Below are 25,586 nucleotides of genomic sequence, written 5' to 3' on the forward strand. Positions count from 1 at the left end.
TACTACATTTTTTAAGGAGGAGCAGTTTGCATTTTTTGTCGATCGGACAAAGAGACTCTCGAGTGAAATATTGCTGAAGTTGACGTGAGGCTGATGTCTTCGTGTCGTGAACATTGACCTCTCGTTAAGTTCCGCGTCCAGGACGTCCACCCCGTCTGAAACATCGCGACCTCGCACCAGAAAAATTGTTCTCCAGTTTGTTCCATGTACAAAAGCTTGCTCTGACCAAGCCGGCGATAGCACTTCTATTGTAACGCAATTAGTTTCAGATACTCTGTGGTTTTGAAGACACCAAATCCTCGATTTTAAGGTAGTTTAGTGTGAAATATAACTGGGAAGCTATGGTTATTGGGTCTCTTCCTCAATAGCACTACAAATGTTTCAATTTTTTTTTTCTTCAATTTTTAGAAAGGCTAAGAATACCAGAAATTTGGCAATGTTTCTATAAAATTAAGGGACAACAAATTTATTTTATGAATGTTCATACAGCGAACGCTAGTAATGTACCTAAATCATAGAAGATTAAAGGAATCTTTCGCTTGCTCTCATTTCCAGAAAGTTCAATAACTTTCCAAGAAAATTCTATTAAAATATATTCTAGAGTATTCTGTATGAATTTCCCTAACGCAACATTTCCTCAAGAAAGAAGAAAGCGTTTCAGAAGATTCCTACAATTTGCATAACTTTGCCTAATTTTACGATTTTCCATACCACGAACAGTAATAGAACATATCAATTGCAATACTATAGAAACGCAAAGCAATCTTCATCTATTCCCAATTTTCAAAAAGACCGACGATTTCTCCAAATCCTCCACTTTCGTCGACTTACTCAGAATCTTCATTAAAAAGGAAACCTCTTCCTCGTATCCCACCAATTTCAAATCATTTAACCTTGGACTTCCTCACACCTGAATTCTAAAAAAAAAAGAAGCTTTCCTTCGTCATACACCAAAATCGGCCAAATCTCAGTTGCTTCTATATTCTACATATATTCCAACTTTTCAGGACTTTCTTCCATCCATTTCGTAGAAAGAGTTGTCGGCTGGAATCGGTAACGCTGCCCTCGACGACGTGGGGCCTCGAAGTCGAAGCAGCGCAAGGGCCGCTATTTAAAAGAGGCCAGGACGCTTAAAGCGCAAGTATAAAGCAGAGTCTGTACCGTGCAGGACGGTAGAAGAACACAAGAGGAGGAAGGGGGCAGAAGAGGAACGCGATCCAACGAGAGCAGGACGGAGGGAACCTCCTGGGTCAAGGGTCAGACGTTCCGAAGTTGCCCGCTCGCTCCGTGGGTCCAGCGAACGCTATACAGGGTGGGCAGATCAAACGTTTCTTACGTTTTACGGTGGGTCCCTTTGCTATTCAATTTTCCTATATATAATATTCACGTATTTTTCACTTTTCATGTGTCTTTTGTTTTTAGGATTTGGAAAGTAAATTCCTAACCACGAAAAAATTAAGAGTAAGAAAGAAAATTTTGAATGTATTATTTTAACGTTTCAATGTGATGTTAATTTTGTCATCAACTTTCCAATGAATAAAAAAAAGGTATCCGATTTCAATATCGTTACTATGTACGCGTTAACACTATTTTATATTTTATTTTCTCATAAGTTAGAGAATTTTTCAAATTCTCTCAAATGTTGAAAGATCGGTCATTTTTGTCATAGCTTTGCATTGATCGCGTTAATTTGACGTACTTCAATCACGATTTATTCGTGTCCTCAAAAATGAAAGACGGAAGAAATATTAAAGACCAAGAACTAAAGTCGAGCTGCCTACCTTTCAACTTACTCGAATAATAATTATGTCCGGTGGTGTTAAATTTCGTCATTTGTACCATTTTTCCTCTAAACTCGTCACACACAGTGTTATGAAGAGTGTACCGTTTCAAAACCTACGATATTCATTTCTACAGGTGTACAAACAGGTGTAGATTATAGGATCGACAATTTTGTCGTTTGTAGCGCTTTTCCTCTAAACTTGTCATACAGTAATCATTAACCGTACTACTTCAAAACCTGCAAAATATTCATTTGAAGCATCAGAGCAGCCAAAGAGGTATACCAAGAAAGCTGCCACCCAGTATATCGATCTGTGCATTACGATGATACAAAGTCGGCACTGAAATGCACGTACCGCACACATAAAATCGTTCTAAGGGGGAAAAAACGAGTTCCTCGACACACGCGAACATACACCTGCAAACATATACATAGAGAAATTCACGTATAGATACGGTAGGAAAGGAGATCGCGTAGGAGATCGTTTCGAGTCATCATCGATACGCTCGGTATTACGAGGCAATCCTATAAATGACAATGTCCGTATGTGAATTATGGATTCGTCTAACGATCGAGTCCGCCGGCGTGTCGATAGAACTTACGTACACCCTCCTGTTCGAACAATGAAATGAATTATGAATCGATCGAAGAACGTTTAATGCGATCCTATTCGTTATCGAATATATTCCGGCCGTGGACGTATGCTAACGAGCTGTAGACACCGATTGATTTATGCCAAATCTTAATATTCCGAATGCTTAATGGCTCTGAATATTCGTTTCGCGGAAGTTCGATTTTTTTTTCCTTCTCTTTCTCTTATTCGTTGGAAATTTGACGACGGTGTTAGAGTTAGAATGATAATTTCATGCCCTTTTTCCCTTGGCGTTAATTCTTCTATGGTTAGGAATTTACGCTTCCTATTTTCGATAAACTTTTCTTTTCTACTATTGGAAACTGGATAATTCGACTGGTAACAAAATGAAGATAGTACTTAAAAATTTTTCATCGTTGAGGATTAATTCTCTTAGGATTAGGATTTCGATGATGAAGACGACAGTAGAGTAAAAATGGTACTTCTACTAATTTAAAATTCGTCCTGTTATGTACATTTTACGTGTTTATTATCTCGTGATAAATATGAAAATAAATTTATTACTGAAACGTAGTTTTCATGTAACTTTAAGAACATCTGTATGATAAAATAATTAAGTAAATAAAGATATTTAATTCTGACGTATTTTCCTGAGAACAGCGAATGATGTGATATAGTGTTTAGTAAAAAAAAAAAATGGATTAATTGTGGAATATTTGTAATAACTTTTTCTTGGAATTCTGTATTTAAAAGAAAATCAGTATCACGTTTGGTCCTACCGATAAAATGGTTACGGTTCAACGTTATCTGGCAAAATAGGGCACCATGATTGAACAGAAAACGCAAATATCAGTATCTAATTAGTTCTTGTAATTATATCAATTCTCCTTTGCCATTTGAATAATTTTGAATTTTCTTTCAAGCACTGATAACACAACTAATTTTAAATAGTTTTAGGAAAGGAAAGATTCTGATTAAAAAGAAAAGGGTCGCCAGCAGTCGTGTCTGAGCTTCGCGCAAACATAAACCGGCTCATAAAATAATAGAACATCGGAATAGGCAATTTCACGTCGAATATGCGACCCGTTGAGTGCCCTTTAAATCATTTACGAACGAAGATGTTATAATCTCGGCCAGTGTCGAAAGATAAATTTTCTCCTGTCTTGGGTTTACTGCTGTGCAACCGTAAGTCAACCAATGATCTTTCTAATATTCCTTTTTTAACCTTGCGCATACATATATAATAACCTTTTCAAGTAATAATACTCTTTAAATGTGATAGAATAATTTTTTTAATGAGATAATATTGTAGTAATTATTGGGTATAAAAAGTCAATTGTTATTAATTTAATCCTGTACGAAACTCTATAAATGTACACAGAAATGTACACAGAAGTTGATTCCACTATGCTAAGTGGTTATTCGTAATTTTATATTTGTTCATTTTTTCATTAATTTCATATTTTTATCTTGATGGGCATAACTAAAGAAGCACAACCTAAATGGTTATTTGTTTTGATTATTAAAAATCATAACGAGAGATGATTTATTCTTCTTTTTATAAGCAATGGAAAATCTGGTTACAGGAGGTTAACGACATTTTAAAACTCTTGTTCTTCATTTTTAGGTTCCCTCGACTCTTTATTCGTTTTGTCATTGACCGCCATTAACTGTACGAGCAGATCGTCTTATAATTCCATTATGCTTGGCAGGAACAGGCCTGACATTACGGGTAATGGAAGACCGTCAGGATCTAATGACTATAACCAGCTCGCAAAATCATTTCCATCGGCGAATCTTCATTTATATTTTCATAGTTCAAATATTTCTGTACTATCTCCGTGCGGTCGGAAAGATCGTATCGTGTCGATGACTTTCATCGAAAGTGCATCTTAAAACGTTGTCTGTTTTCTATAAATGTCGTCATGATTCTTTTGAATTTCTCTCTTTTAAATGGAAATTTTGTAAAGAAACTCTTCATAAACAAATATCGATAGTTCATAATACGAATATACATATTTATATTATATTCATATTATCAATACACGCTATGTATAAATATTGATTCAACCTGATGCTTCTTTCTATCCTTCCTCTTTTTTGTTTCTTCTTTTCCTCCTTCTCTAACCATCTCTTCTCCCTTCATCTCCTTCATCGCTTCTCACTCTGTTCCCTCCATTTCTTCCATTTCACACGCTTTTAATTACCATTCCGTTATCGCTAGACAATGACAACAGTTCCTACAAATTCGCATTTTTATAAATGTAACCAAAGGAATGAAACTTCAATTCAAAATTTATTTCATCCACTAGACATCACAGCAAGTACAATATTTCTATTTTTGCGTATCGTATACACTCTGCGCATTTTCAGCATTTTAAAATTCCTATAAATGCATAAACATCCGCATTCCCACTAATTCCAGTATTAAAAATTCTTATCCAACAAACAAACGAAGAGAAAAAAGAAAGAAAGAAGGAACGATTATATGTAAAAATTCTTTAATTCTCTTTAACTATACGGTCTTAAAAAATTCTCTTAGAAAATTCCCGACGGAGAAACCAACTAGAAACCAACCTCATCGCAGATTTCGCGGTTTATCGCGGTGACCTTGCCGCCGAAAACCGAGGAGAAACTCAACGAAAGGAAGAAAATGGCGGTGGAGGCGGGTGGACGGGCCTGTTTCACCGGGTGAAGGAGGATAAGAGGGTTGTACGCCTTGCGGCGGGAGGCGGTAATTGCGTTATTACGTTAAAAGTGAGGTATCCGAGCGGCCGCGACATCGCCGCCGCCGCAACTTTTCCATGAAACGCGTACGTACAGTGGCCCATGCCTACAATCACTACACCCCCCTAGTTTGCCCCGGTGCCGGGGCGAATGTAAAATACAGCGGTTCCGACGCAAATTCGCGGTTACAGACGAAGGTCTGTCCACCGCGAGTATAGCCTTGCATCGAGAATTTGCGATGGTGATGCTGCATCCAGTTCTTTCAAACGGAAGTTATGTCTTCTTTAGAACTTCAGCCAGTTGTAGGTGGTAGTTTTGATTTTTCTTCCTTTCTTTTTTTTTTTTTTTTTTTTGAAAGTGAAGTTTCGTTTTGTTCTCTGAGCGAAGAGTAGTTTCTCCTTTGGAAAAATTGCTGTTGAAGAACAAGTTTGTAGTTGGCGTGGGAGATTTGAATTGAAGAACGAGGGTATAGAGTTGAAGGATTTGAGATCTAAAGAGTTGCTGTGACGAGAGATTTGATATATCCATCTCAATCATGTCTGAAACAATTCATTTTCAACCTTCGTCCTGCATGCAAACATGCTCAAACCTAATTCAAACAATCCCATATATCAACCAGTTTATTATATATTATATGAAACATATGTTATTTTTTAAAACCAACGACACTTCTATTGTCTACTATGTGCCTGAACCTACCACCTTTTTCCCTGATGCAATTTATGCTCAACCTTCCATTTACAAACGTGTTCAAACCTTAACCAACCTATATCGATCTCTCTTTTCCAAAATCCTGTCAGAACCCATTCTTGAAAATTTACAACGCTTCTCTAGACGAGAAGTCTGACGTAATATCCATCATCCTCTTTTCTAAGACAATTCATTTTTCACCTTTCTACGTGTATGTATGTATACGCAAACAGAGCCAAACTCATCAGAACCCATCTGTTATTCCTGAAACGCAACAGCACTCCTGTAGTCAAACAGTTCGGCATAATATCGATCGCTCGTCGTATATCATTTCGATGGATCCTGGCGTGTCAACGGTGGTATCGCGTCGCAAGATCGAGATCCTCGGTGTCTTCGCCGCGGACGGGACTTATGCGAACGCTGCGCGCGTATAAGTGGCCCGTGTTCCCACGCTGGAGCAGCCTGGAGGGCTTCCCATTCCGCTATCGACTCACATTGGCGGGTATCATGTAGGTATGTATGTATCTTCGTACTTGGCTGGCCATGTACAGGGTGTACCGGTGGAACATATTGGCCCAGGATTTCGTGAGACGAATTAACAATGCCCTCCTCCATCAGTATCAGGAAGGAGACTTGTCCTCCCTTTGTCTCTGCTTCTCTCTTTCTTAATACTTTCGTCAAGCCGAAATAAAGATATTACGAAACTAAGGAGACGAACTGCTTCGATAATCTCAAGTTTTTTTAATTATATATACACTGGTTATATCGTGCTTCTCTATTACTTAATACTTTTATCAAACGAAAATATAGATTCTTATAAAACTAAGGGAACTAATTGCTGTTGGATAGTTTCAGCTTTTTTGACGTTTCTGAGTCTTAGAACAAAATGTACGAAGCTTTACACAGCAGAAGAAAGTATCAAATAAGTACTTTTTTAAAATAAATCGATGTCAGAATTCCATCGGAATGCATTGATAGAATTGTAACTAAGAGCCTTCTTAAACGCTCTTTTATAAAACACAACATTTTTTTCTGATGGAATCACATAGAAAATTCTAATAAGTTAACAGGGATTTTACTAAATATCAGTCCTTGTTTTCAAATTAAAAATTTTTTAATTCCTAAAGCTCGCCTAACATCATTTAAATCCCACTAATATAATACTTCTGTTCATTAGCAGATTTCTAGTTGAAAATTTCCAGAGAACAAGTGCTCTATGTTCAGTATGCAAATGGTCTACTCGCAAAAATCCCTTGGCTCAGGAAAGGACGCATTTTTCCAACGAAAAAAAAAGGGGAGACGTTTAACCCGTTCACCGACCCCTCTCATTTATCGTAAGGCGAACAGCATGCAAGTTACGTCGAGCCTGACACTCACCTCGCAAATCTTTCTTTGTCCTGTACATTCTCGTTCTCCAGCCTTCTATATTTACACCCGCTAGGATCATCCTCGTCGGATCTGTAAAGATACAGGCGTTTATGATCATTTAAAACGATGTTCTAGGTCCAATTATTATTATTATTCCTGTATCTCATTACGATAGGAATTAATTAATTAAAAAGACATATGTATTTTTTAATATTTCAAATGAATTACGTCAATCATGAAGGTAGAGATTTTACTGATAGAAAATAAGTATAGGGAAGATGATCATTGTATATTCTAGATGTTGCAGTTGAATCTATGTAGATATATTGATATAGTGTGTCAATTATATTTCATATTCAATAAAAATATAATTTTGTAATGTATAATCTTTGCTTTTCCAGTCAATTAGACCATCGTTACATAGTAAAATAACAGGCAATTATCAAAAATAGATTTTGATTTTCTTATTTCTTATTGATACATGAGCATCTTAGAAGCGGAATTGATCGAGTCCATTTTTTGTAAATTTGTCGATTACGTTATCTACGTAATACGGTTACTGTTCAATTTTCAAAAAACAGACGGTTTATTTCAACGTGATTATTTTAACTAAGCTATAGATTTATCAATATGTGATTAATTTATAATTCACTGTATATGTCAATATTCCTGAAGATATTAGAAAGTACACCTATGCATAAAAATGTCCGATATCTAATATTTCAAACTACGAGACATGAAAAAATAAACGAGCGAAATAAAATAAAACAAGGCGAGGAAGAAGCACGTGGCAAAAGCCACGGTCGTCAACGTCGATCGGCATAAATAGAGGATTCCGTTGCGCAAAAAAGCCACGCGAAAACTCTTCCTCGACCTTCTCGTTCTCGTGGAACGTCGTTACTCGAGGTCCATCTGCCGTTTTAACCGATCGGATATTCTATGTACGTCGTGAATAAATGTCGCGTCGCCGATACGTCGTAGTGTAATCACTTCCGGATTACCAAACGCGACACGAGGCCTTACAAAATTGGCCGTCGCCTATCCAACTTCCCCAAATCTGGATCGTTCGTGTAACAGTAAGCGCGAATAGAGAAGACCCTCTCATGCAATATTCACGCGAGCATTCTGCTCTCTATATCACTATGGTGACGAAGTCGCGTTCACGTGGCCGAGTTTGAAGGATAAATATGGATTTCGATATGAATTTCATTGTAATTTTCAGACGGGTCTAAATATATTGTCTGGTCAAGGCCGTTTATTCTACGACATTTGGTTTTACTATACTATTCGGTTTTAGTTTTCTATAGGCTCGCAGTTATGCAGGGTGGAATTGCAGATTAAGCAAGGGTTCGAAGTTATAAATTATAAGATTAAAATTATTATACTTCTATTCATGAGTCACGACACATTTGTTAGTTTCAAATGCAGTAATACAATTTTTAGACATTGGGCAGACTTGAATTCTTGGACACGCGTGATGTTATATTCGTTTAATTAGGTTCTAAAGGTTTCAGAAGTTTTAGGTAAGAAGAAGTGTGTATTAATTAAATATAATAAAATAAGATTTTTTCTAAAAAGGAAAAAAAGCAAAACATGGTCAAGGAATATTCTATGTAAAGTATTGAAATCTTTTTGAGTATTCTTTTAATTGATTTTAAATCGTAAAAGTCACACTTTATAATTGATTAATCGATACAGTCGAGAATACCTTACAATTTCCTCTATATCTCAATAAAAACTTCATTTTTTCTTACTAGAGGTATAATCCCTTCTTTGATATATGCATCTGTTCTCGGCAATACGTTCTCTTTCTTGCCTAATCAACAATTTGTCTTCGTCTTCGTTCTTCAGAGAAGAATATATGCTACTAATGTTAATTTGTCAAATTACTACATGCCCGGTGTGAATGTACTGATTTGACCAAGGTACGGAAGATATAGGTACACTTGATTTATACTTTAGCGTTTCTAAGCCTGGTATCTTCCCCATTTTAACTTATTCTTGATTAAGGTACTCTTAGTGTAACTGATCAAGATTGAATATTAAGATGAAAATGTTTCAAGATGGAATATTAAAATAAAAATATTTCTCAACCACCCTGTCCAAGGAAAAAATCAAACGACGGTACAAAAGAATAAGAGTCGATAACAAAAATGATCTAATTAAAGTAGAAGAAGAAGAATAAAAAGAGGAAACGTGAAATGGCAGGAAGAGTGAAGGATGCATCGTAAATCCGTCATTGGCATCTCGTTACCCCGGTGTCAGCCGCGTACCCTCGATCAAGGAAGCGGTTGTATTAAGCACAGAATAGAAAATTGTGCTCTCGTTAGCCACACTACTCTACATATACAAATCCAGTCGATCGTCAAACTACTACATCAAGCTAATGTGCGCTAGGGATGGGATCAATTTCAATATGTATTCAGTACATATTCATAACTATATCGTATAACCTATTTGAAACTTTTCAAACAGGTTCGAGCTCATTTGCAATATATCCGATCTCGCCCCTAGTTCTTAATTCGTATTAGCTATCCTTTAATTATATCGAATCGCGTATATGCCCATAAATACGCCTTATTATTTACTCGAAACTTTCCAGTCATATTTGAGCCCATTTACCTAATTTACATTATAACTACATTGTCTAATATACTCTCAACCCTAACTCTCAATTTATAGCAGCGATCCTTTAACTATTTCGGGCAGTATACACTTTCATAACTATACCATATCTATTCGAAACTTTCTAGTCATATTCGAGCCTATTTGCGATATACTTGATCCCATCTCTAATGTACGCCTCTGACCCTGAGCGAAAAACCGAGATCCCCTTCCTCCATCCCCTTCCCTTGCCCATACATACATTTTTCTCTTCCTCTGCTCTGGCAAACGCTACACTGTGCTACAGCATCAGCATCTGCCCCCTACCACTCTACCCATAGGTAACAGAGGTGGTGGCGGTGGGGGTTGTAGGGCCCGTACTGTATCCGGGTACAACGAGAAGGCCCCATATTCCTTCACCGTCCCTCTTCCCCTCCCTTTCCTTATACTCGCTCTGTATGTCTGCCAGCTTTGAACCTCTTTTTCTGGTCTCCTTTTTTTTTTTTTTTTTTTGCCACGGAGGAGTCGGATACACAGCGAGACGAGGAGAGACGATAGGACCTGGAGACTTATGGAGTACATAATGATGCGGCTCGCGGTATTACGTCGACTTAACAGATACGTATGCATGCTTGGTAGCCAGGGAACACGCGGTGTCCCCGGACATGGGCCCGAATCTTCTCGACCACCGTAAGAGGCCGCCGCTTTTGGGGACCCAGAGGGAGGGGATTTTGGGATTCATTGAGACGTTGATGTCCGGTGCGTGGCGGAGATCGGTTAGGAGATTTGCCGCGTTTGGGTGGTAGGAGTGAGGATAGTGGAAGGCTCTTGGGATTATTTAAGCCGTTTGTTTGACAAATCGGTTAACTCCACGAAACAGGGAAAATCGATGAAATTATATAAATAGACTGTGGACTTTAATGCATTTATAGGAAATCTAAAAGTGCAAAATTGCGCAAAATTCACGTAATACGAAAAAATGTATAAAATGAACCGAGATTTAAAAAATTTTGTTAAAGTTTGAAGTATAGTCAACCACTTGGATCTGTGAACACAGCTTATTTGTGTTAGATTTTAATTGGTCGTCTTTTTAGTCATAGGTTGTAGATTAGGCTATACTTTGGATAAGCAGAAATGCTACGAGAAAATCTTTTTTTATATTTTTTTCAACTGGAATTTCAGTAGAATTCCAGTACTGCAATTCAAATGTTAAACTATTAGATATCACCTATGATGCAATAATACAAGTCAGGAATTAATAATTCATATTAATTATTTTCTTCTTTCGTGTTCTTTAAATGAAATTTTTAATGATCATTTTCGTTCATATTTATCGTATTTATTTTAATTATTTGAAACGATTTGGAGAACGTGTTAGAAATCGCAGGTAACGACATTTTGGATATCGATGGTAGAACACGGTGAAAGTGTCTAGTATAGTGATTCAGAGGGGGACCGCGCACGTGTAGATTTTGCAGTCAGATCACAAATCTCTGTATTTCTCGGATCTTGGAGCATTCGATAATTTGTAGCCACGAACGCCGTGGGAATGGAGTCTCGATTCTGATTTTTATCTTTCTTATCTGGTTAGTAAATCATCGGAAGCAAGCAACGCTAAATCTTTGTGTTACGAACCAGGAATTATTGCGTTCTCCAACCCTTGCACTGCTCCAACTTATTAAATATGTTGTATTCGTTCATTTCTATTTATTTTTCATTCCTTTCTTGTTGACTTTTATTGTATTTTTTCTATTCATTATTCTCGTCCGCTTTTATAAACATTTAAATTATCTGTTACATTTCATCAATCAATTGTTAAAAACTATTATATATCTTTTATATTTCCCTTTGTTCTTATGAAAATTAATTAACATTTGGTTAAGTTAAATTTAGTTACCACATCGAATTCATAAAAATCTTACAAATTACGTAAAACGAATCTAACCGAACCTTCCAGCTATAAATCGAACATTTTTATTTTCTATTCGTTCCAATAAAATCTAAGTAAAATTTATTCAAACAAAATTTGATCGAACCACTTATCAAATTTCTAAATTATATTCGTATAAAAATTCTACAAGAATTTCAAGGTCCCAATGATATAAAACAATCTCAACTAGATCTCATCCGTGACAAATTGAATTGTGTAAAAATTCTACAAAAGATCCAAGACTACAATTGCTATTATATAAAACAACCTGATCAACTCTCTCTCGATAAAAATAAAATACATCTTCCCAATCACCATATACGATTACCCAAGCGTGCAAAAACGTTCGAACATAAAACGAAGAGCTTCTTAACGGTCTTGCAAACGCGCGAATCTCATCCCAGGAACGTGCGACAAAAACAACAAATAATAGCTTCGTTAATCCGGGAACAGCACGTTCCCTGATCGGCCATTATCCTGCGTATAAGGATCGTAATAATGTCTTGATAACCTTTCCTCGACCGGTTCCTCTTCCTCTTCTCCTTCGTATCGGCTTGCGTTAATGAGATGCGTCGTTACACGCGTTGCGATCGATCTTAACACGCGGCGAATAGCAACGATCGTCGCCTTGTACGTTCAGGGATTTCTTTCTGGTTCGTTTGTTTTTGATAGAGACGAGATCGATTTGTTAACTCGATGATTGGAGAAGATATTAACACGTTAATGTTTAGGTAGTCGATCGAGATCAATTACGATAAAGATAATGGAGGAGAAGAATGAAGAATGGTGGGGATGCCGTTGATGAATTGGTGAGGATATGATCGAGATGATGGAGTTGATAGAATAGAAGAGAACATTTTACAAATATTCAAATCTGTAGACCATATCGTACCAAAAATCTGACGTTTCTAGAAACGAAGCGTAACGATCTTCATTATTCAAGTTTTGCTTCGTTAATTCCTACGGTACATTATCTAGGTAACTCTATTAAACTAACACGGTTATTAGTCTCCTTCTTATTGGAATTTTTTCGACGACTTTATAGGACAAGTACCGGGATAATTAAGAAGATTCATGATTCAACGAATTTTTATATTTTTAATTGTTTTAATCAATTTCGATACTTCTATACAGCTCTGAAAAATAACTGCTTGAAGTTTCTCAAAATAAGCACTACTATAGTTATTGATTTGTCATCCGATGAAAAGCTATTCGATGATCACGATATTTTTCAATTCTGAGAACGGATGGAAGCTTGAGAAATTTTTGGATCTTTTGCAATCTGAAAAATATGTGCGACGCAGAGACAAACTATACTTCAACTCAGAGATATTTTCCATAGACGCGATACTTGTTTGTAAATTAACTTTCAGGGCGAAACACTCAACACCACACTTTAATTAAATACTCAACTTCAAGTTTTAAACTAGTTTATCAACAGAAATATTTAAAATTCATAATACATGACAAGTCACCACTGCTTATGGGCTACATAATGAACTTTCAAAAATTGTACAATAAAATACACGAAATTAGACAAGAGGGTAAGACCTAAGAGTTTTACGAAATGAAAGCAGAGGACCGAAATAATTCGAGGAAAAAGCAAAAGAAGAAGGGGAGTCACGTGATACGGTGGCCTCTGTTCAGGTTACGGTGGCGCCTTTTTGCATTTTTCCAGCTCGACACCGTGGTCACGACTTTGACCCCCTTGTCCCCCTATTCCTGCCCCTTTTTCTGCTCGTTGTCTGCGATCGTCCTCGTACATTTACGTTCGCCATTCCTCTACGTCCACGTGTGCTATATCCACCTAGGCTCCTTCCTGTAGTACGTCCGACACTCGGCCCGTATCTGCAGCCCAAGCCGTGTACTTTGGATGCAACTGATCTGCCTCGTATACAGGATCATGCAAACATTACGGTCCTGTAGGGTCAACTCCTCGCAGAGTTCGATAAAATAGTACAGACGGAAAGACGGGGAAAGTGAAACAATAGCAATTATACTTAAAATAAAATGACTAATCAAGAGACTCTACCAAATCTTTTGCTATCTTCCCAAAATCTCGCTAACCTCAAAGAAGCTAGTACTCCACTAAAAAGCCTCAAAATATTACTCATCCTGTCATCAACTACGAAACAATTCCACAAAACGCAAATTCCAACTAACCTCCACCACGACACTCCATAAACAGCGTTTCAAGGTCCAGGACTTATTCATAACTTAAATTGAAATTATGTGACGAGAACATTACCAAATTTTCGACTATCTTCGCGCAGCTCCTCCAACCTCCAACAAACTAATGCACCCCAATTCCCGAAACATCATATCCTCATACTCTCATCAGTTTCTAGACAATTCTATAAAACACTAATTCCAATTAACCTCGGCCACGATATCCCATAAACGATGCCTCGAGAAATGCAAGGTTAGCCATAACCTAAAAAGAGGATCGAAAGGAGGAAACCAAAGTAGAATCGACGTGAGCCGAGGTAAGGAAGGCGTAGCGCTAGCGAGTAGAAATGTCCAGCGACGGTGACCAGAAATCTAACACCTAGGCGGTAGGTAGCGTGAGTTTTTTTCATTAGGAGAACGGCGATCGAACGGCGGCGAGTGTTCGCATATTAAAAGGAAAGAGCGAAGCTATTGGCGGGCCCGGGGAACGGGCCCAGGAGGCGGTCCATCGTTCTCCGACTCCGGGACTCTTATCCGTTCTCCGCCGACCTTATTGGTCACCGCCTCCCCGATCGTTCCTGCCGACCCTCTTCTTGTACATACGCCGACTTCTTGCACAGAGTTTTCCGCGAGCCACGATCGCTATACAAGATTCTGTAGAGTAGAGTGAGGTTGGCTGAAGACTCGGGTTACCTGGATTAGCTAAGTGCAGATTCAACCCTTTGAATGTTTAATACTTATAGATGATGAGTAGCTCGCTTCAGGATTATTTAATTTATTCGAGTATCACTTGTGATTTATATTGGATTTATAGTAGAGCTCTATTTATCGGAATAGAATTTTAGTTAATACCCAATTAAAGCTATATTTCTGTTGAAACTTGTCTGGGCTTATCTGAATGTGAGCTGCTTTTGTACGAACAAACAGTCATTGGCAATGAAAATAATCAGTGACTTTCATTATATAAAGTGTTTATCTCCAAAGTTCACATAGATAGAATTCCACTGATTTCATAGAGCTTCGCCGAAGAGTTTAGATTATTTGCTTCGGATAACTGGAAGTTAAATCTTTGAGTGTCAAATATTTATAGAGGAGGCGTGATTTGTTTCAAAATGATTTAATTTAGTATTCTTTTTTCTTTTAGTATTAAACATGATCTGCTTTGGATTTATAGTAGAACTGCATTTATTGAAACGAAATTTTTGGGTAGTACTCGATTAAATGCACATCTGGCAACACATGACTGAATCTGTTTATCGTGAAATCCTACTATGTGAACGACAAATCACAATTACAATCGATACAATTACATTACACCAAGCTTACAATTGCGAAATTTTACTCGTGAAGTAGAAAAATAAGCAAATAATAGTATCAAATACTGGTAACTTGTGGTGTACTACTTACGTAAGAGCTAATTAATATTTCACCATTTAGACTGATTAATTAGTACGTAATACATAATAATAAATACAATTGTATATCAACATTATCTATAGCCACTGTACATTAAAAAACTTGTCAGAGAGTATTCGTCAGACTCAATGTTATCAGCATCGCTCCAATACCTGTTGCACCCTCACAGGAACTCTCACCCTCGAATTCAATGAACCGATCACTCACGCCTCTTTCCACCTCTTACCAAAATCTCCTCACACTCTTCTCTCTTCCTTTTTGCTCGGTAAAAACGTAGCAAAAATAGAGCAATTTATCTGGATCGTTTCAGTTCGTTAGTCATAGCGGAACGGTTCGACGAATGTAATTACTTCCAGGCAACAATAGAATCACAGGAAACAAAAAGGGAGAAGAAAGCATCGGAACGTACGTTCGTGCGAAGGGTGGATTTTCATCGGTTGCCAGAAAATTTCTGGGTCGTTTTAGGTCGTCCGGACCGCGACGAAAGATACAATGTGAGTGGACGAGAATCGAGGTTTCAGCTTCACGGTAGAATGGAACGAAAACAACGTTGAAGGGGAACATTCTCACGGCTGAGGAAACCCTTATTGTTGTTTCCGATACAAGTATAGGGGGCTCGCCTCGAGCGGAAAGTCACGCGACCAAAACGCAAAAAGGAAGAGGAAATTAGAGGGAGATCCGCTTAATTGCCGGCGAAACGTTTGCTACCACCCTGTTCATGCACCGTGTAACTGCTCTATCGACTCTGACTCCCACTTTCTACCTATAATCTCATTCTTTTCTCTCATTTTTGTTATTACACGCTCGTTTAAGAACGATTACGCCACTTTCCAGACTGTTTAGGCTACATTTTGGTTGCCAGGTAAAAAGTTTTTTAATTAGTGGGTGGTCGGTTGTTTTTAAGAGGGGATGTAATTAATGAAGTTTCACTCTGTATCGTTTGGAGAAAGAAGAGTTGCTATCTATGTAACTAGCTTTCTTAACTACGTTATGGTCTTTGAATTTTTATATTCCAATCTCCATTCTCCTTTTAACGTACAAGAAGATTCGTATTGCTTGGAGGAAGAGTTTGATACAAGAATAAAACTCTTAATCGTAAGATTCCGTATTTCTCTCTTCATAAGAAACTTTTCAACAACATGGTCCTTAAAGATAAATTCAAACGATAAATAATCGCTGTTGTTCGAATAATGTAAACAAATTTACTAAAGAGTAAAATGGAATATATTTACACGAAGAAGCTTTGAAGGAGGATTATCAGAGAACGATAAAAATTCAACGAGAAGAATCTGTGCTGGATAGTGTTATCGGTGGATTCCTCTTAAATACGATGCAGGAAACACAAGCTGTTCCGATGGTAGCCACGAGCTGTCCGCCTAATGCCAACCAGCTTAACGTGGTACGCGTCGACCAAACAAAACCCGGTGCTCGCGGAATTCGTCACGTAGTAGAGATTTGTGGCCGTTCGCGAATTCACGCGGCCGATTACCAGATCATTACGTTACGTAACATCCTAACCACGGGGAATTCTTCGCCTCGGCCCTGCTGTTTTTAGTACGGTATACTAAAATGGTGGATAACAGAAAATTTCATACTGACACATTATAAACTTTAGTAATCTTTTAATCTATTTTCAATTTCTATATCTTATATATATTATATATATTATATATATTATATATATTATTATATATATTATATATTATATATATTATATATATTATTATATAAATGCAGATTCAACCCTTTGAATGTTTAATACTTATAGATGATGAGTAGCTCGCTTCAGGATTATTTAATTTATTCGAGTATCACTTGTGATTTATATTGGATTTATAATAGAGCTCTATTTATCGGAATAGAATTTTAGTTAATACCCAATTAAAGCATATATTAAAGCTATATATATATACTTTTATTCTACATTTAGCAATTTTTCATCATCGGCGACAGACATCTAATCTGTGGTGTACCTAATATTATATTAAATATACAAATGAATAATTCAATTTTTTTAATGAAATTCAAAGTCTGTTTAAAAGAAAAATACCGCAAACTGTTCAATTAAAGTATCGCTGTTTTTTATGACTTTGACCCATCTATTGGGTTGGCAACTAAGTAATTGCGGATTTTGTCGATACCACCTAATGACAAATTAGAGCCAAAAAAGGAGGACGTTCTGTGAAATTTCTGCGTGACGACGGTGGACCACACATTGCTTCTACGATGAAAAACGTCATAATGAGTCTTCTCCGCGCGTCATGCAACAGTCAGCTTATTCGCTAAACATTACTCCTTCGGATTACTAATTGTCGCATGCAACGCGCCTTGACCGATACCCACTTTCAATTAGAAGATCAGACACAAAAATCACTTGAGGATTGGATCTTGCCTAGAGACGCAGCATTTTTCCACCATGGAATTCATCACTTACGTGATAGATGACTCAAAGTTATAGAAAGCAACGGCGAAATACATTTTGATTGAACAAACTTGCTATATCTTTTTTAAAATAAACTTTGAATTTCATTGAAAAATTTGATTCGTTTATTTATATGTACATTATTTATTTAAACGCGTAATATTTATTCATTGCTCTTATCGATGGACTATTTCTCTATATTCATATTTTTATGAACGCAATCAAAGAAGTTGAATCTAAATACAAATTTGTTATATACTTTGAACGTCATAATGAATATTTTTTATATTTTTCCGTGTTATAACATCAGGTAGATGTTTTACATTTAAATTTCCTACAAATGTCGAAATTTAAAAAATGTTAAATTTAAAGAAATCTACCTTTATCTTTCATAATTGTATACGAAATCCTAAATAAAAACTTTATCTAATTAATATGATAGTAACAGATCGTTCGATATATCACCTAATTTACAATAGACGCTTTTCTCTCGAGGAGTCGTTGAACCGGATGAACAGACGACGAGAAAAGTGTGTTTCAAGATTGAGGCGGCCGTGCTTATTATTTTCGTTCATAATTAACTGCTTATTAGTAACGCTCGCTAAACGCACCGCGTAATGCATATTTATGTCATACAACGTGTATCGACACGCATCTTCATACGAGCCATGATTGTTCAGCAAAATTAACGTATTACAGACGAATAATTCCTGCATCTAACATACGCGAATTAAAATCTCAATAAAGAATCATTGTTCTACAAATATCGTACCAACCGAAGAAAATTTATTTTAATGGTTTTATCTAACTATTAAATTCTCGCATAAGATCCAATTTATTTTAGATTTATTTCTTCAGTCGAAAGCGAAGCTGCATTCATTGAAAAGTGCAGGTTTATTTATTAGAATGATGATTAATGTATTTATTGATGCATTATTTAAAAGGTAAGAGTTTATGAAAAAATGTTAAATGGTTTCTTTTTCTTAAATGTCTTCTTTTGTAATCCCTTCTGATCTTTTATCAAGCTTAACGGCTAATATTTTCTTTCCATTATTATTCTTGTGTTAGGCTTTCCCTCATTATAAGCTTAGGTAATAAATGGCATACAAATGTATTATAAGTAGAAAAGTAATATCTGTTAGTATAAAAGTATACCAGAACGTATATAAGTAACTATTTTTCTTCTTTTTGTATAATGTTGATTTACACTATCCTTTTGAGTGTTATTTTATCCTTGGTAGGTATTGCTAATTAATATCACATCGTCCTAAAATGTCATAAATAAAGGTCAAATTATAAATATATGAAATGCTGGAGTCTGCTTAACGAGTAGTATTTCATATATCAACATATGGTAATCTAACGTATCAACATATTGCTATTCTCTTTTTCTTATATCAATAGCTCACATCAAATTTTATTTATTTATTTTAGGTTTAGAAGATAGTTAAAAATTATCTTTATACCCACGCAAGACTCTAGTTTCTATCTTGTTGTTTATTTCCATTTTAATATATCAAACAAGTGTCAGCCTAGCACAGTATGATTTGGCTTAGCCTTCCACCTTTAAATTCCTTTTCCGAAAGAGCATTAGACTAAGAAACGACCCAGTTAACAGATTAGAACGTTCATTAAAGAATTATAAAAGAACAGCACACAGAAAAGAAACAAGAAGAAGAAGAAGAACGAAACGTAGAAACAGAAACGAATCGCAATCCATGGAAAATCAAATCACTTCTCGTGCCATCTCTTTGAGATGGTCGAGACAACGATGATCTCGTAAAAACTAGCCAGATCCCCGACTGATACATCATCAAGGCTACGAGAAGATTCGTTCGTGACGCGGCTAACCGTAAGAATGTCCAGGAACAGTAGTTGACGAAGAAGACGAGGAACAGGAAGAAGAAGAAGAAGAGGAGGAGGAGGAGGAAGAAGTCGATGGAGCGTGACTCGGTCGGATTCGACGAAAGTGAGAATAAACCGGCGAGGATAATGGCCAGACGATGGAAAAACCGCGTGGAGGATCGCGGAGGTGGCAGCGGTGGTGGCAAGGAAAAAAAAGCCCCTTTCACGGCTCTACCACCGGCAACGACTGCCCTTTCGATAGATCGAGTTTTTACGCGATCGTAGAAATGCCAGTGCTCGGCTACCGCTGTTCAGGGTCTCTTTTCGTTTCCAACAAAGGGATCTTTATACCCCTGTTGTCGACGTGTGAAGACAGAAAATAGCAATAGCTGGAAAGCGAAACGGGTTATCCGATGTTCCTCTTTCGTATTTTGTGTTCTTCGTTTATCTTTTCTTTTTTCTCAGTTTCCTCTTTCCGAGGTGGTTTTGAATAAATGAAAAGGAATAGGAACGAGATTAGGGGCAAATTTGTAATTTTGTTAAATTTCTTGCAATTTTTTAAATTAACACATTAGTATTCTTGCGAAATATTTCGAGACTAAAATGTTGCCTGATGTTTCTTATTCGTCATCTTCGTTTCTTTTGTCTGTTCCTTTTTCCATTTCACCCTTTTTAATCTTCTGTATTGGATGAAATTAATTGCATTTAATCAATTACGTATTATAATGAATTTCATAAATTAATTCCATTTATTAAGTTACATAATTTCATAAATTAATTTCATTTATTCAATTACATGGTCTCATTCATTCCATTAATTAATTTCGATCATTAATTTGATAAATTAATTTTATGCACTATTTGCGCCGTCTAAAATTCTGTGCTTTCGTTTTGATCAAACGGAAATTAAACGGGGAAGAGATTTCGTAGAAACGACATCGCGTTGATTGAAAAACAGTCACGCAATAAACATTATAACTCCGGAGGTATCGGGGGGCCGAAGTATGAGGAAGTCGTACGCATACGCACATTCGTTTTTTAGTCCTTTTGTATATATAATGAACTCTGCCGTTGGTTACACAAGACATTGTACAATAATGAAGCAATTTACTTCCGCCAAAACGTGACATTATTTATAATCCGTCCAACCGACGTGTTTTGGATATCATTGTAAAAATTTGCCGATCTTGTAATAAACAGTTTACATACCATCTACAAGTATAATGTTCGACATGTTGTAGGTTGAAAATCACATTGGAAAAAATTTAATTGTGTTCATTTGAGCAATGTTACTTTTTATGATTTTTTATCACGGTATAGAAATAAAAGAAGATTTGGAAAATATTAAGAGAACTTTAAAGAGTGGATTAATTAAAAAAATTGATAAGCATAGTAAATACGAGGAGAGATATGAAACAATAATAATTATAAAAATTGTGATAATGTAAAGAAAAATTTCTATACAGAGCAGAGAACTTTATCATTTGTTTAGAAAATTTGAATAGCTGAATTTAAGCGTCGCAAGCATTAAAGATACGAAAAAGGTACCAAAGCGATTAGAACCGCTTTAAAAGTTATCAGTTCATATTCTTAGGCTTTGAAATTTCCTTTCTCGGAAATTTATTCGAATAACACACTTGACAAATAGTACAGTACTTCCTAATCTTTTAATGTTGATTAGTTTCTGCAAAATATTATATTCTATCTGTACATTTTTCCCACAATAGTATATAAATCGGTCACATCGCTGAAAATTTCTTAGTCCATGAAATTTATTTCGTTTTAACCGTTCTAAGAAAATTTAGTAACAGACGTAATCATAACCGATGACCACAGTCACAGTAAACATGTTAAATAAGAAATTCTTGTTAAAAACAAGATGAGAAAAAAATGGAATAAAAAAAGAGAAGAATAAAAATACCAGAGTAACGTGGTATTAGTGAACTGTAAATACGTTTTCAAATTCGCTATCTATTCTATGATATTCGTGTTTCCGTCCACGTGATGACGGTAAAGCGATTTTACGACGGTCCACGCTGTTTTTACGCGGATTTCGCCGATAATCCAACTATCTCGATTCAAAAACAACAGTAGTAGCTACCGTTTCTGACCAATCGTCAAACCACGCGAAATTATTACCAATACGACGGGACTGTTTTGTCACTGATAACACGGTACGTGATAATTCTCATGTAGAAACTCGGCATTCGACGATGCTATTTCGATGATCGTCGTCCGTATCAAAGTTCACTTGGCCAATTAAGGCACTCCTTTCAATCGTCTCTTATGATTCTGTCCTCTTATCTTACGTTGTTCTTTCCACGATTTCGAGTTTCCTGTTACATCATCAAAATAGATCTATTTATAGATTTAATACTTTCTTAAAGCATTAACCGAGTTTTGATTAATTTCAGAGATAACAGGCAGAATTTTAATTTTACTCGAACGTTTGATTGTTCAAAGTTTGAGGAGACGATTGCAATCAAATACAAGGCATTTATCATATTTAACTCCTTTTAATAGGTTTGCGAAAGTATCAACGATCAATGTGGATTAGGGGGATCAAATTGAGGAGTTTCGGAAGTTTTAGATAGCAAAGTCGTATAGTTTCCATAGCACATAGATGTTTTAGAAATGGTTAATGATTTTTGTCGATTTAAATAATTCGATTTTAATGTTAAATTTGTTAATCGTTTAGATGACTCGACAGAAATGAAATATAGAAACCAACGAAATTCCGCAAATGGACTCACATATAACAGAGAAGAAAATTAATGTTTCCTTTATCAAAACTCCACCTCCTTTTTCCTTTTTTTATATAATACTAACAATACTCTTCTAATTTATTCTCCAAATTTCCACTAAATTTTTTATAAAAATATAACAAAAGGAAGAAAAATGACAAAACTTGAAACTATTTTAATTCTCTAGAAGAATTCATAGAACAGAAAAAGAGAAAACTAAACTTTCCTTCGCTAACAATAAAACTTGTCTCATTTTTCCAATATCTCTCAACTTTTGTCCGGATTTCTATCATAATGTAAATATAAAAATCCCCCCTCTCCTGCCAAAACAAGAAAAGAAAGAAAACTGATAATACTTCCAACTAGAAACGGTAAAAATTCGCTGAAAGGACACACGTAGAGTAATCCTCGAAGTGGTTCAGTTAGAAATCCGGATTACTTTCGCGATAATCCTCATTGTCCGATCTATCTGGCATAAATCGACACGGTAATGGTCTGATAGAAGAAATTCCCGAACGGTAACCGCAGAAGTATCCCCCGTGGGCTATTGATTTAAGGGAATAGCGAATCCATGACCGCTAACACACGCTTGCCTCTCTCAATTTCAATAAGCAATTGCGAGAACAACGGTCACGATTTCAACGTGAAACTAGATCGAACACGACGCAGCATAGCTTGGAATTCTTTTGCCAGTCTCTCTTGTCCTTTCGGATCTCATTTTTTTTCCCTCCTTCTTTACTTTATTTCCTTCGTTAAACATGCAGAATAGTCATTTACAATTTAGAATTCATGTCCTGGTACTGACTTGACCACGTGTTTTCTATCGAGAACGATTTGAGGAGAGATAAACTAAACAGATAGAAAAAGGAATGAGTTGTTAAGAGATCTGAGAATGTAATCGTTTCTCGTTGGAATTTCCGATAGAATTAGTGGAATAGAAGTTTCTACGAAGTTGAGTCTTAATATGTTGTAATATTATTTAAATTTTGTAATTTTTTTTCCTGATATTACAAATACAAGAAACCTTGAGGATAAAGAAATATATAATTATTTTCAAAATTGTTCGTTCTAAAATCTTCATTTTATTATACTGCCGAATGGTCAATAGCTACATAAATATTTTTAGATATTATTTTATTTTATTCTAATAACACTGCATTGCTGTGAAACAACTCGTTAATAACAATTGTGAATTCCTATTCTTCTTGTTACAAAGATATAATTAATCGACATTTTTTTCGTCATAAGAAAAGAAGAATTCAATCGTAAAAAGTCAAGGGGATTTAGCGATTATGTATTCGATTGATTTTTCTAAATATTTCTACAGACGGCATATCAAAGTGTTGGAAATTAGAGTGTTAGTAAGCAAATCATGAGTTGAAGTATATAGTGGAAGTGATTCACATAATGATATTGTAACACAATGCAAGTTCTTTGTTTAAAGGAAAGATGCAGCGTTCCTTTTTGTAAGGCCGCATCTTTTTAATCAAAGAGAAGACCAGACCAAGGCAGCTTCATAAGCATATGGGTCAAGAATTCACTTGGCCATATTCTCGTGCTAATTATAACTATTCTATATCGATTACACCGAACCGCGCGGTTTCTTTTTTTTTAAAAACAGCCTATTTCTTCAACGAAAATTCTAACAATAAACATACTAAATATCTAAAGAACTAACCTACGTAACTGAAAATATTAACTTCATTTCGTCCGAAAAATCAAGCCACGTATCCATCAAGAATATCTCTGATCTCTTTTAATTACAAACGAGTAAAAAGCCAAACTACAATACGTTAAACACATTAAAATTTGTTTTCCGCTCGATAGCTAATCTTCAACATTCTCAAGCCCTTCTCATACTCGTCTTAACTCAACTATCTTCTTTCTATCATTTTCGACCCGATGTTGTTTCTTAACATTAAACAATATTTTAAATTCGATTAAAATAAAAAAAAAAAAAAAAAAAATCGTCACTGGAACGTTTCTTCGTCTCAATTTTACGTCGAACATTTTCTTAAAACACTACAAATCCTTCTCGTCGCTAACATGATAGAGACTCAAGTATTAAAATTCGAGGATCGTAGCAGAATTAAAATTCGGCGCCCCAAAGGAATGTAAGAACAAAATCGAAATACACAAGTTACCTCCTTCTTTTCGACTGTTGCGCGTCTCCATGGGTCTGTTGCATATGATGGGGCGACAGGTTAGACCCGTAAGAGAGCAGCTGACCTCCGGCGCTGGGACACGCCGGCGGAGGCGGCGGGGGCGGCAATTGGTAGCCGACGGATGTGGCGGAGGGTATGTAATGCGATGGACCCGCTCCTGGGCCCAAACCTACCCCATACCCGCCACCACCCGTCCCGCCCCCATACATACCGCTACCACCAGGGTACTCTATTTTGTCGGCCTTTTTGCCACTGTAATCAACACCGAAAACTCGTACCGAACACCTCCCAGAAAATGTTACTTCATTTAGTTCATATAAAGAGTATTAGATATTCATCCTCCGTATTAGATATCCACATAAAACGATGATAAAAATTGGTTTAACTTGCCACTATTTTAAGTTTTTAGAGTTGGAACTATATTAAAGTAGCAGAATTATTTAGTTCGTTTAATTCCTATAATGAATATTAAGTATTCATCTTGAGCACCGAGTTACTGAACAACGATAAACATGTTTTTTTAAATTTACCACTATTTTATGCTTTTAGAGTTTACCGTATTGATTTAAAGATAAAGATAAAGATTTCTTCACAGTCTTAACAGTGATAAAACTTTCTCGCTATTTTAAATTCCTGTGGCGTACTATGTGGTTTTAGTGACAAATTTTCGTTAATTATTAAAGACTTTTCCGTGGCTGTTTCGGCGTCGAATGTTTATTACTTGCTGGAAATCTTCCTGTGGTAAATTTTTGTTGATCGAAGATCTTTAAGTTGAATTAGATGTAATCTGACTGGTAATTATTATTCTGAGTCTTGGGAATGCTGAAGTTACAATATTTTTCTGTTATCCAGAGATGTAGCGTTACCGTGTTAATTCTGAAATATTTCTTTCGGTCTCTACAAAGATTACAGACATCAGACTCATTTCTGGATTATTCATAGAGTGTTCATTAATCATGGATTTATGCTGAGCTTTTACCGAAAGTTTCTATCTGACATCAGCGATAATCTTGCTTATAAAGTTCTAGAACCTACATATATTTCTCAATCATCTGTTGCGTTGGAATCCTCAAGACAATATCCCTGAAGCCTCGATCAAATTATAAAAAGTCAGTTGTCACGGTTGAACCT

The 25,586-nt window shown here is 36.1% G+C and overlaps 1 protein-coding gene across 8 annotated transcripts in view; it reads right to left on the reverse strand.

Moving 5' to 3' along the window:
* Window positions 1–25,586, reverse strand: part of LOC132913884 (aryl hydrocarbon receptor nuclear translocator homolog) — a 47,398-nt gene that overhangs the window by 14,942 nt on the left and 6,870 nt on the right. For 4 of the 8 annotated variants that reach the window (XM_060972518.1, XM_060972517.1, XM_060972521.1 and 1 more), the window contains exon 3: window positions 7,170–7,250. In XM_060972518.1, the coding sequence (XP_060828501.1) occupies window positions 7,170–7,250 (81 nt within the window). Of the gene's footprint in view, window positions 1–7,169; window positions 7,251–24,434; window positions 24,784–25,586 lie in introns of those variants that run through there. The other 4 variants (XM_060972516.1, XM_060972512.1, XM_060972515.1 and 1 more) reach the window with 3 other exon arrangements.

The sequence above is a fragment of the Bombus pascuorum genome, chromosome 14 (assembly GCF_905332965.1).
Source record: "Bombus pascuorum chromosome 14, iyBomPasc1.1, whole genome shotgun sequence".
Taxonomy (NCBI): domain Eukaryota; kingdom Metazoa; phylum Arthropoda; class Insecta; order Hymenoptera; family Apidae; genus Bombus; species Bombus pascuorum.